Here is a 13827-nt window from a genome sequence, read left to right on the forward strand (position 1 = left end):
TCTACTCTCTTTTTTTCTTACCAAACGAAGCCTTAGCATTAAAAGACTATATTGTATCGTAAATGTCCTAGCCAATAGTGTTAGCGACATAATGGAAATACTAATGCAGTGTTCTAATCATAGAAACTGTTCTATTATTACTAATTATATTTGTTTGTAATCAAATGAAGTTGTATTGATACATATACTATTTACTATAATTTAGACATACCTTATCTTAGTTTCACATGTTAGTTTCTTCACTGTTACACTTATATTAATTTTTTTATTGAAAACTGAACTTTCACTCAACAATTAAATCATGAAACAAAAATCATAAATTACATGGTTAGCAATAGACTTCGGAATTGAATAACACAACAGAAATCAACTGAAGAAGGAAAACGAAAATGGCTAGAATAATGTAATACCGTATGAGGCACATTCATATGTAACGTACCAAAATTCACAATATCAAATTTATTATTCCATTAATATAATAACTTTCGGTCTAATACTCTCCAATGTCAACCTGACCCGACAGATTTAATCTACTAGAATAAACAAAACCTAACCAAAAACATGCTAGCTAGCCACTGTTATTTGAATCTAATTAAGCAAAAAGGACTCCAATGAAAGACAACAAAAAGAACACAATAGTTGGTGAAGAAATGGCAAAGGTCCCAATAGCAATGGCTTGAGATTTCTCTGTTGTTGAATTCTGGCTTGGGGGCTGCTCAGGTGGGTTTGCAGGCTCCAAAACTTTTACGACCAACTTCTGCCCTCTCTCGCAGTGCCCCGAGATGCCGCTAACGAAGTAGAACAAGCCCGATCGGTTGAGATTGAAGACGGTGTTGCCGTTGTTGGAGAAGAAATCGGGATGCGAGGAATGGCATTTCCCATACTCCTCTTCAGTCACCTCCAAGACTGAGTCCTTTGCATACTTGAAATCTAGCATATTAATCAAAATGAAAGTTAAGTGCTACAATTTTAGGGTAACAAATATTTGTGTCCAAGGACTCGAACACTTTCATTAATTAAAATAAATGTGACTTGAATGGCGTGATTTATTAGAATAAATATTGAATTTATTAGTTGTCCATAACTGAACAAATTGAAATTCGTAATGAAGTTGACATGATGAATGGAACAAAAAGATTAAAAAAAAAATGTAACACTAATAAGCTAGCTAATTAAATTCACTTGATTATAACATTAAAAAAAAAAATATATATATATATATATAAACCAACCAACGCAAAATCGTTTACTTAATCATATACGAATTGTGTCATACAAACCCAAATGCCATTTTCATTAGATAAAAACTATTTAAAGTTTGAAAAGCACTAGGGCTAAACAAATTTATGGAATTACAACTAATGATATGTTATAGGTGACATTAATATTAGTGAAGAGTTGATGAGTTTTTCCTACTCACGGAGAGAATCACCAACGATGAACCTATTCTTTGATGCCCATTGATTGAACTCATCTTGGTCACTTTTGGACTTGGGACTCTTCCATCCGTTTTCGCCGCCGACTTCGAATTGAGTGCAACTTATGGAGAGGAACATGAAGGCGGAGAGGAAGAGGACGGAGAAGAGTAGCTTGGAGGATGAAAATGATGCCATTTTGTGAAAGCTGGTTTTGGACTTTGTTTTAGGGAGCTCCCGAAATTGGATGATCTATAGAAGTAGGTAGGAAGTAGACGTTTGAGGAAATTTGGGAGTTGGGGTTTGGACTTAAAAGAAGGATTTTTTTGGCACGTTAAAAAGTTTGTTACAAAAAATGAGGGAGAGGATTCTTAGGAGTGAAATTTGGAGATAGTGGGGCTTTGTTGGAGGTAACCGTTAAAGAGGTAATCTTTGACTCGGTAGAAAATGTTTTCAAAATGACTCTTGTTGAATGAAATTTATTTGCATATCTTTTTTTTTTTTTTTTTTTTGATTTTTTTTTTTTTTTGATTTTTTTTTTTTTTTTTTTTATGACTTGTTACGTGAATGAAACTTGTTGGTAAAGAAACATGATCGCTTGCCATACGATACCTAATATTGAATGTGTGAGTGTTTTGTGACAAAGCGAGAACCTTTTTTTTTGTTAACCATTCAAAAAATATCGTCTTTTCTTTTATTTACGGACAATTTTGGGGGGAAAAAATAACAGATAAATCAAATAAACGAAATATATAAGAGAAAAAAGAGAAGATGTATCACTTTTAAAAATGGTTATCAAGCAGGTGAGAAAAGCGACGGTTTTTTAAAAAAAAAGAAAAAAACGGCGGTTTGAGAAAAATAGGTAGTTTGTCATGGTTTGTATATGCCTATTACTTATATCATTCTAAATTAATTGGATATCATTATAATCTTTTATTTTCTCTTTATGAAATTGAATAGAAATTGTTTATTTTTTAGTGGAATGATATAAATAATTTTTTGTTATCACATTGAGTGTATTTTTAGTTTTTCTTCCAAAAAAATTTCTCTAATTTTTCACTCTGAGAGCTAACCGAATGTCTTATGAGAAAATTACAGAATTTATCCTTAAGAGTGCATGAGTTTGAATTTTTACCCATAATTCTTGATTAATACCTTTTTACGAGTATAGTTACTTGATTAAAAATGTTATTAATCAAGAGAAAGTGATAGAAATCTTGACCCATGTATTTTTAAGGAATATTTGTCTCCTTTTTTTGTGTGTTATATCTCATAATGCCCAAAAAATCAAATCATAAAAAACAAGTTGGTTGAGCAGAAGGGTATAGATATTCTTTTTTTTCTCTCTCACTCTTTTGTTGTTATACATTGGACCAAGGGAGGATTAATTTGAAAATGAAAAAAAAAAAATGTTTTTAACACAATTGCCCTTCAAATTTATCGTGGTTTAACAAAATTCTCCCTAAAATTTTAATTCTGATAATTAACCCCTAAACTTGTAAAATTATTACAATGTGTCTTTTTTTATTAGATTTAAGAATTTAAAAGTTAAGAAATTGAAAGATTTGTGCTACATTTGAATTAAGATGTTGAAATTTTTCGTTGATTGTGCTTTTTGGACACTAATTTTAACATAATCATTATCAAAATGGAGCATATTGCAACAATCTTATAATTTGAGAGGGTTATTTGTCAAAATTAAAAGTTTAGGGGGTCAATTGCTAAAACCATAAAGTTTAAGAGCAAATGTGTAATATACCACACAAAAAAAATAAAAAAAAAAAGACAATTCAACTGTATGGAGAAGTAGAGGAACAAAAGGAAAATGTATTACAAATGTGACAAATATAACTATAGCTTTCTCTAAGGGGCTAACAACTGGCTTATATTACATATGAAGTTTGCCTACAATAATACATCCCAAAGAAAAATAACAGTAATTTGTTGTACCAAAAATATCCCCCAAAACCCACCACGACAACAACTTGAGCATCCCAAAGATTCCACAAAATAGGAATTATCACTCACTTCAGTAGTACTTATCTTTTCATTTTTAACTCCCTTATGATTACTAGATTCTCTCTCACCGCATGGTTTTACCCCAAATGGAGCATAACTTTCAGAAATCAAATCACCATTGTAACAAAGATTTTGGTTGTCCCAAGCTCCAAAACGCCATCCCATTTTCCTATAAAACCCTCCTGAAAACCCAACTTCTCCAGCCAAATTGTTCCCATTAAGGTAAAGTGTACTAATACAAGGCAGAAATGACAAACTTATTGGGACATTTCCAGAAAGATTGTTACTTTTAAGCCCCAGAAACCTAAGCTTTCCCATTTCAGCCATTGCCCCTGGAATTTCACCTGCCAAACCTGTGTTAGAAAGATCCAAAATCTCCAACTTTCTAAGGTACTTCCATTGAATGTTCCTCAAATCACCCCCGAGTTTTGGGTTGTTTGATATCACCATTTCTTTCAAAGAACCCATTTCTTCTAGTGACTCAACCAACCCGCCCGAAAAGTTGTTTTTTCCGAGGTCTAACAAAGTGAGATTCTTGAGATTTCCAAGCTCCATTGGCAATTTACCTTGTAAAACATTGTTGCTCAAATCAAGCTTCAGAAGTGAACTCAAAGATCCAAAAGACAACGGCATTGAACCTGACAAGTTGTTCCTGCTTAAATCAAGTATTAAGAGTTGACCCAATTGCCCAAAACTTGTAGGAATTTGACCAGCAAAATGGTTTGCTTGGAGAACAAGTTTCCTCAATTTAACCAAGTTTCCCATCTCCATTGGCAATTTCCCTGATAACCCATTTTCAAGAAGCACCAAAGAGTTGAGTTTCCTGAGATATCCTATGGCGGTTGGCATCGTTCCGACAAGACTCGGGTTTGATCTGAACTCTAGAGACTCTAAGCTGTTGCTGAATTTTTCCCATCTTAAACTGGAGATTCTGAGTGGTGAGATCATGAAGCAACTGAAGAATGAGAGGGATTTTAGGTGCTTGAGCTTGAATAAGTGGTGTGAGAATTCTGGCTTTGGTGAGCATCTGAGAGAGTTCTCATAAACTGGCCCAATGTTTATAGCAGAAACATACCACAACCCATCATAGAGATCACAGTAAACGCCCTGCATGATCATATACAAAAGTTGGTATAGAACAAAAAAAAAAATTTAGTCTACAAAAAATAATCAATGAAAGTCTGATAACAAATTGGGGGAAAAAAAGTCAGGGAGTAAAAGAATTAAAAACTTGTTAACACTAAAAAATAAGTAGACGTTTGTTTAGAACACTAGTAATAACAATAAGAAGTTCAACATATCGTTTCAAATGTTGGTAGATGTTTGTTAACTTTCTATATTTTGTCTTGATCATCAGAGTAGACCAATTTATTTACAAAATGAATTGACGAGTCACTCAAAATATGATGATATGTTGAGCAAGAACATTATAGCTTATATTATCTACAAAAATGTATCAATAAACTCACTCAAAGTACGGTGATAAATTGGAAAAATAAAATATTCAGGACTAGAAAGAAAAAGTGCAAGTTAACAACGTTCTTAACACTAAAAAAATTCAAATACACAAACATTGTATTTAGATGATTAAACTCAAATTAGCAAAAAAAAAAAAAAAAAAAGGGGAAAAAAAAAAGATCGAAAAAAAGAAAAAGAAAAAAAAAAACTTTCGACACATTATATATTTATACACACACATATATACCTGTATTGGGGTCCATCCACAAGGGTCTGGGTAGAGATCTGAACCGTTCCACCACTTTCCCACAAAGCCTTGAATAGAATAGTATAGAGCTTCTTGCTCTTTTCTCTCCATTGGTGCTATTGAAGAAAGCTCTACTTCTTGATCATCTCTACTACTACTACTACTACTATCACTACACATCACAAACAGGCTAACACAAAAAACATAAACAAGAACAAAACTTTGAACTCTTATTATGAAACCACCCTTCATGTGTGCAAATGCAATACAGCAAGAAGATTATGCTCAAAACAACAACTTTCCTCAAGAAAAATACTAGTGATGAGTCTAGGAATATAATATATATGTATATATGTATATGTATATAAAGAACTATGTATAGAGGAAACCAAAGAGAGTAGTGCTCAGAGGAGATGCAAAGAAAAAAGGGGTAAGTTGGAAATTGTTCCAAGTTCCCTTGTGCTTTTTAATTATTCTACAAAAAGCAAAGCCGAGGCTAGGGAGGGAAGAAGACAGAAGAAGATCTAAGGAAGGCTAATTTGCAGCCAAGTACTGATGAAAACACTTCTCGAGGCAAAAAAAGTAGGCATTAATAGTTATAGCAATAACAGCGAATCTAGTAAAAAAGAGGTAAAAGGAGCGCATATATATATATATATATTATATATAACAATAAAAAATATTAATTTAGTTCGTTGATTTAAAATTTTAATTTGAGTTAAAATATAATTTTATGTGAGAATTTTTTATTACAGTAAAAATATTAAATGTAACTGTTTTTAAAAATTTTTTATTATAATAAAATTTAAATTTTAAATTTAAATTAGTAAAATAAACGAGACCTAAATACATCCTCACTCACCACATTAATCTTTTAAAAGGGAAGTCTAACATCATAAAAAATCCTCACTTGATCTTTTAAAATGGAAGTCTAACATCATAAGAAGTCTAATGATATATATATATGCACATCATTCTCGAAGTACATTGCCCATATGTATATATATCTCGACCATCCCAACGGTGCCAAACACAAAAATTGGTAGCATATGCATAATAGATTAGGGTCAATAGGACAAAAGAAAACGAAGATTAGGGTCTGCTAATAATCATGGTGAAAATTAAAATTATTTTTTTATTTTATTTTTAATTAGCACTGTATAAAGAGACTGATCTGCAGCCACCCCAAAAAACAACAAACAAAAAAGAAGCAGAATACGGTGGCAGAGTTTAGGGTTTGTAGGGGACAATTTTTTTATTTTTCATTTTTTTTTTCTAATTTTCCTCATAAGTGGCACGCATGCATATGCATGCAATGCAATATACACACATACAATATATATATATATATATATATATGTGTGTGTGTATGTATATATTGTAATGCAGTGTTTGCAGAGGGAAAACCCCACATTCAACTGCCAATGACAACTTTTTCTTTTATTGCAATAGTACCATAATTTTTTTGGTGAGTGCAATAGTACCATAATTTTTTTGGTGAGTGCAATAGTACCATTATTGACAGCTTATGACTGCGTCCTAATTTTTTCACAAATGCGTCGAGGGCATGTCAATAATTCACCACCACAACTGCCTGCAGTTGAAACTTATAATAAGTGGCATTTATGAGTTTTTTTTGTTTTTTTTTGTTGGGTTTTTGGATTTCAAAGAGACCTAGATAGGTTAGGACGTTCATTTTCAAGCAGAAAAGTAACTGGATGTTTGGACATTATTTCTGTTGCTCTTAACAATCTTTTGTCTTTCCTCTTCTCATTGCCAAGGTTTTGTAATGTGTGTGTATAGTTTAAGTAAGATTCTGTGTTTAATTAAACATGGCAAAAAATGGGGTGTGATTGTGATCCAAAATAGATTTTGGGAAAAGATTGGAAAAAGCAAGAAAAATTTTTAGTTTTTGGACTAGTATACTTTTTATTTAGGTAGAATACAGTATATTCCGTACGGACAAAGTAAAATTTGTATAGATCACACCATTCCAAAAGTGGTGTTCTTATGATGCACTATGAAAAAATTTCTAATTTTTTTTCCTCATTCTATAAAAAGCAAGCAAATGAAAGAAAATGATGGCTAATCCAGTTTCTTTTCTTTCTCATAGATTTGGCTTCAGCAAAGGAAAAAAAAAAAAAGTTTCTCATATATTTTGGAATTTGGAATCAACGTATATTTATTCCTTCAACCAAAAACCAAAATAATAGAATAAAATATGACCCCTAATGCGTGCTATTTGCACAGACGGTACTATAAAAAGCAAAAATGGGCTCACTTTAGTTTCATGATACAAGTTGCTTGCTAGTCCTTTTGGTACTATAAAAAGCAAAAATGGGCTCACTTTAGTTTCATGATACAAGTTGCTTGCTAGTCCTTTTATATAGTTGAAAGTGAACATTGAGCTTACAAAGCTCTTACGTAAAAGGAATTCCACTACGGGTAATATCCTAAATGTTTTGACTTTCCAAGCCTCATTTATGTTGTAGCCAGCTTATTATATGTGTGTAGAGAGAGAGAGTCCATAGTATGGACCATCCTATCTCTTAACTTAAGAGGCTACACAAAAATAGAGTACACGGCATTGCAGACCTATTCACTTGGCATGTCGTTTTCTTTCTTGATTCTTTGCCTCGATTCTCTCTCTCCTCTCTCTCTCTCTCTCTCTCTCCAGTAAAGGGGTGAGTTAGAGGAACTCATTTTTAGACTATTGCTACATTTGCCCTATTAGTAAAAGCAAGTCTTTTTTAACATTTAATTAAATTTAATGGTTAGATCTATAAGTGTGACACTTTTGTGTTGTATGATGCGCTATTTTCATTTGAACACCTATATAAATTTGATTGTTAAAAATTTAATATGATTATTAAATGTGAGTTTGGAATTATTTTCAAAACTCCTAAAATTAATATTGTACACAAATAAACGATGCAACTTTAATATTTGATAAAATTTATAAAAACACTTTACACAAAGATTAATATACTTTTTAAGTTATTTTGAGAGCTAGAATCTGTTATTTTTAGATTCTAGTGCTGCTGATAAAAGCAGAAGCTATCACAAACAATTTCTAAATATACTCGCTCCACGAATAGAGTTTCTAATTACAACCATAATTTTTTTTTCCTTTCAATATACTATTTCTTGTGGCATTCTTTGGAAAACATCAATTTAAGAAAATAAGAAAAACAAAAAAAAAAAACCTTTTTAATTCCCTTCTAATTGTATAGTGAAAATCAAATCAAGAAAAATTATCTCTTTTCACCATAAAATGATGTTTTTCAAACCACCCACATACTAATGGTAGAGTTGTCAAATAGGTCGGGCCGTTCATGGACGGTCCGGCCTAGCCCGTAACAGTGCCGGATTCAACACAGCCCGGAACAATACTGTTATGGGCCATGCCGGACCGGCATGTTTGATGGGTTTAGGCCGTAACTTCTCAGCTTGCGGGCCAAGCCCGTGAAGGTCTGCAGCCCGGCCTAACCCAGTTCAACCCAAGCTCGGATTCGGCCCTCATTCAGCCTGGCCCAGGCCCGCAAAACGACCCGCCAAAAAGCCCTCTAGCCCGTAAGGATTGTGACCGTTAGGCCCTTCACAGGCCCAATGGTCACAATCCGAAAATAGCCCCTAAAATCCCCTATGAATATCCCTTAAACCTTAAATCTCACACAACAATTCACTCTCAACTTCTCATCTCACTTTCATTCTATCTCTCATCTTGTCTCTTTGATTTTGATTCTAAGATTTTCTCTCGCGATCACTCATTTTCTTGCTCTTTCATTTACAAAGTTTAAGTTCAATCAATTTTTAAAAAATGGCCGATCAAACTTCCCTGATTTCACTGCTCTCCCTAAGCTTAGTGATGAGCTATTTTTCGAGGATGAAATGATGCCTCCCAACCCCACCCCCACTGAACCGAAAAATGCTCCGGTTGATAATGCTTCAGTACACAATGAGGAAGTTGGAGAACGCAGCAGGGAAAAAATACCGCGAACTTTTTTTGCATGACAGCATTTCACAGAGGAGCCCAAACCAAATCTAAAAACAGGTAAAATAGAAATTCATGCGGTATGCAAGTATCTTAAAAAATACTTTTCTAATAAAAAATGTGGGGATACTGGTCATCTAGATAGATATTGAAAAACATGTCTACCGTTGTACTAATGGAGGAGTGTGGACTCCCGCCAACAAACACTATCATTCACATCACAAGGATTGTAAAATTTTATATATGATACACATTGTATTTATGAGGCACTAGTTAAATTTCTAACTAGTACCGAATTACTAATAGTCTAATGGCATGGGTGAATAACTCGAATGAAATAAATGAACACCATTTTAGAGTGTTCGAATTCAAATTACATATCATTTCGTGGAAAGGTTTGAGCCGAGCTTACACAAAAGTGTTCAGGTTGTTGAACAATTATTTCAGCGACTAAAAGGCCTTCGCTATTGATAATGATAAAAACCCTTCCCTACTATAAAAATTGCCTTTAAAATAAATTGTACATACAAAATCGTAATATAACAATACATAAAAAATCCAAAAATTCTAATAATAGTATTTTTATCTTAGAGCATGATGTGGCCGCCTCTCCTCCTTTCATTTTTTTTCCACTTTACTTTTTTTTATCTTTATTCCTTTCATCTTTCAAATGTTTTGCATTTCTATTTTTTTATTTTGTGAATTTTTTTATAGTTCAATTTTTTTACGTTAATTTTTTAAAAGTAATTTTTTTTACATATGTTTCTATTTAATTTTACTTTTATTAATAGTTAAAATAATTTTTTTTAAATATGTCCCTACTTAATTGTTTTAAGTATAATTTTTGTTATATTAAAAGTTATCTTTACATATTTTTTTTTTCTTACAGTACCTCCCACAAAGTACTTTTTAGGCTCCCATGTGATAGCCCTTCCTACCCCCTTCCCCCTCATTTTTTTTCTTTTTTTCTTTTTCTATTATTATTATTTTTTAAATGTTTTATTCTTTTATTTTTTATTTTAAAATATTTTTTTTATTGCTCTAATTAATTGACTTAACTTCTAAGGAGACCACATATTTTGACAGGGTATTAAACTTATAAAATTATTTTTTACGTGTATAGCACGTGACTCGACTAGTGATTAAAAAAAAAGGGACAATATATCAACTAAAAGCAATCAAATATAAAATTTTAATAGATGCAAATTTGACATAAAATATTAGTATATGCCAAAGTTTGTATAAAAATCACAACTGTATTGGAGATAATTTTTCCACTTAAATGTTATAATTTGACGGCACGTAAATTTAGTATTGCATTGCTGATGAGTCTAGTTTACACGAATTAACTAGAGTTTATATACTAATATTATTTGAGAAAATTACATGGCATGCCACCGAAATTTAAGAGCTTATTTATGCTAATAGATTGGATTTTTTTAGTGAATAATCTCATAGATTTTATGCCACTGGATAACATAAATAAAAAGATGGCATTATTTTGAGTGGCATTTATGTATTGAGAAATTATAGTAAATAAGCCAACTTTAAAAACGATTAGATGTAAATAATCGATTTATTAATGTATAGAAATAAATAGGCTATTCTCAATTTTAAGAGTGCTTTTTTTCATCACTAGTTTTTTACTAATTTGATTTCACTCAATTAAATAATTTGTTTATTAGTTTTAATATTTTCCACCCTCAAAAAAGTGAAATTACAAATGGCCCCCTATTTAAGAGTTGGTCCCAAATTAAAGCCCTAGACATGCTTCACGTTGCAGATGATACCACCGCTCAATCGGAGAGAAAATCAACAATTAGAGAAAGTTGAGACAGATTTCAAGTTGCACCCTGAAGATCGTCTCCTTCACGGACCTTGCGTGATGACCTTGCCAATATAGTCTTGCGACGGCGCGACCTTCAACGGCCATCTCCTCAAGATGGTGTTGATGTTGTGGATGTCATCTATGGCGAGAGAGAACAATGCGAGAGAGAATCAACTAGGGTTTTTTTTGGGGGAAGTTTAAAATTTAAGTGGAGATACTTTTAAAATTTTAAATAGTTGCAAATAAGAATTTACACTTAAATGGCCTATTTATATATAAACTATTTCTAAATGTTGGCTTATTAATTCTTATTCCTCTTTTGACTTAAGCTTATTTTCCTCCTCCTCCTTTATGTATTTCTCCCTTCATAAATGGTACTACTATAGGAGCTAATGAGGGTGGACTTTGAGAGCAGTCCAAGCTCAATTTATTGTTGGAAAATATCATAAATAATACTCAAAGATGACATCATATATTGGCATGATTTTTTTTCACAACTTAAATTACAATTCAAGTTTTATTGCTATAATATTTTCTTTCACAAAAATTTAAATTTCACTTTTTTGCTATAGTGTTTTTTTCTCACATACACAACTCAAGTTCTTAACTTAAATTGCAAAATAAACATATCCACTCTGCTCAAAAATAAATAATTGTCAAATAATAGAGAGAAATACAATGAAGTTTAAAATAACATATTTTTAAAACTAGATTAAATAAATAGCAGATTTTAAAACTATTTGAGGTAAAAAGTAAACAATTGTCAAATTATTTACAACCGATAAAAAATAACTTACATAGTAAAAAATCTTTATCTACGTAAAAAATTATTTTGCCAATTATAAAAAGAAAATTTAAATGAAAAAAAAAATTTACTAATTGTAAATGAATCATTTACGTAGTAAATAATTAATAAACTATTAAATAGTTTTAAAATCTACAGTTTACCGTCAAAAATATTGTTTCCTACTTTAAGGCCTTGTAGGCCCAAATAAAAATTGTTTGTATTATTGAAATGGGCTGCAACGTCTAACAGGCGTGGCCCAGCTCTGCATATGGAACTAGAAGGAAGAGACGGAACTCAGAATGTAGAGAGGGGGAGAGAATTGCCGGAATTATGGCTGTTCATAAACCCGTAAAATCCAGGCCCAACCTACTCCATTCTAATTCAATTTGAAAAATATAATTTTTAGTATTAATTCTTTGTTTGGGCCCATTTAATCTCAAGTTTTGAAGTGGGATGTGAGTTGGGCCTATAATGGCTCACACATTCTAACTCAATTCGCGCTCTAATTTATCTCCTCTAATATCTAATCTTAAGCACACAACTCATTTTTACGCTCTAGTTTCTTCATGTTTGAATTAAGCCTCAATGTTTGTTTTATGTTAAGACTAATTTATGAGTGTAGACTAATTAATGTTCGTTATCTTTGATGTTAGATGGACTACTTTACTTCATGTTTGATGTTGGATTAAACTTTGAAATTTTATCTGTTTGAATATTGGAGTTATTATTTCTATTTGATTATGAACTTAGAATGTTGAATTGAACGTTAAGTCTTTGATTTTTTTAATATTGAAACTGACTAACTAACTCACCCCACACCGGTCTAACTCAATTTAAACATTATTAGATTGTGAAAATTTTCTAATATTGTTGAGGTTAAATACGTGAAACCCGCACTTTTTAAGACAGAAAAAAAATTTTATTACACACTAACTCAATCCATGAACAACCCTATGGGAATTGGGAAGTAAGGCTGAGGAGCTTTGCAAGTACAGGCTTGTTGAGCATTGTTTTGATCGTTTCTTTCTAAATTTACAGTCAACCCGAACACGACCCGTGACACGAAATTTTTTAAAAACCGCAACATGAACACGACACGACCACTTTACGAGTTGACACGATACGACCCGTGAACCCGAAATTGACACGAAAATTGTATACTTTTATTTAGTTTTTTACATATTAAAAATAACTTAAAATTCATAATACACTAAATTACAATAACATCCATTGAAATTAAGCAAATAGTAGTATAAGATTTTGAGTATAATTATCATGATATCACAAGTTCATAATAAAATTTAAAATAGTTCGGGTTAGGCGGGTCCAGCCCGAAATTGACATGTGTTTTTCATATCAATTTCAGGTTGACTCAATTCTAACCTGAACCTCTTTTTTCTCAACCCTAACCCACAAAATTTATATTATTTTCAAATTATATCGTCGTGTCGTGATCTATATTATCGGCCCTAATAGAGTGTAGGGTTGTTCGCCAAAAACTCTATGCATAAAATGACTCCACGCAAGCGCACGCAATCGAACAAGTAATATAGTAATGAGTAAAGTATCGTCTCCACAGGGACTGAGTTGATGAGGAATTCTATTACAAAAACCAGTTTTATCAATATGATTGAGAGTAGGTTGAATGCCAAATTGATATTAATTAAGTGAAAAGAATGTATAAGACCAAAGACTGTAATTTAAATGCAGACAAGAGGTAAAAGTCAACAAGATCTGAGCTTAGAGCTGTGATTTAATGATGGATGAAGGCTAGGATTACTGATTTCCCCTCGGTTGCAACTCTGACCACGAATTGCTATACGATTGCTGCAGCAAAGTTCATCTAGTCAACCTAAAATTCTACATAATCATCTTCCGACAGAATTATGCTTGTAATTCCTTAAACCAAACCAACATATTCCTATGTATTTTAGTTTACAGACCTGACGTTAACATCAATTTTAATGGGTTGTGCAAGATAATAGTATATTCCTATACTATCTCTTACATTATCCAAGCTAGATCTAACTTAACCAACCTTTCCAGAATTAGCTTAAGTTTGTGTTTTCTTACTAAATG

At 32.0% G+C, this 13827-nt stretch overlaps 2 protein-coding genes across 2 annotated transcripts; both read right to left on the bottom strand.

Annotated features, from left to right (window-relative positions):
• Positions 1-592: 592 nt before the first annotated feature.
• On the bottom strand, positions 593-1613 carry LOC21405099 (mavicyanin). The gene is made up of 2 exons (XM_024175008.1): positions 1421-1613; positions 593-930 (listed from the first exon to the last, which is right to left on the bottom strand). The coding sequence occupies exons 1-2, from the start codon at positions 1611-1613 to the stop codon at positions 593-595; spliced, it is 531 nt and encodes a 176-aa protein (XP_024030776.1).
• Positions 1614-3320: 1707 nt separating this feature from the next.
• LOC112094361 (piriformospora indica-insensitive protein 2-like) lies at positions 3321-5334 on the bottom strand. Its single transcript, XM_024175009.1, has 2 exons — positions 5140-5334; positions 3321-4541 (listed from the first exon to the last, which is right to left on the bottom strand). Exons 1-2 carry the CDS (start codon positions 5317-5319, stop codon positions 3321-3323), a joined length of 1401 nt encoding a protein of 466 aa, XP_024030777.1. The 5' UTR covers positions 5320-5334.
• Between the last annotated feature and the right edge of the window lie 8493 nt (positions 5335-13827).

Source organism: Morus notabilis, unplaced genomic scaffold (assembly GCF_000414095.1).
Source record: "Morus notabilis unplaced genomic scaffold, ASM41409v2 Scaffold16, whole genome shotgun sequence".
Lineage (NCBI taxonomy): Eukaryota > Viridiplantae > Streptophyta > Magnoliopsida > Rosales > Moraceae > Morus > Morus notabilis.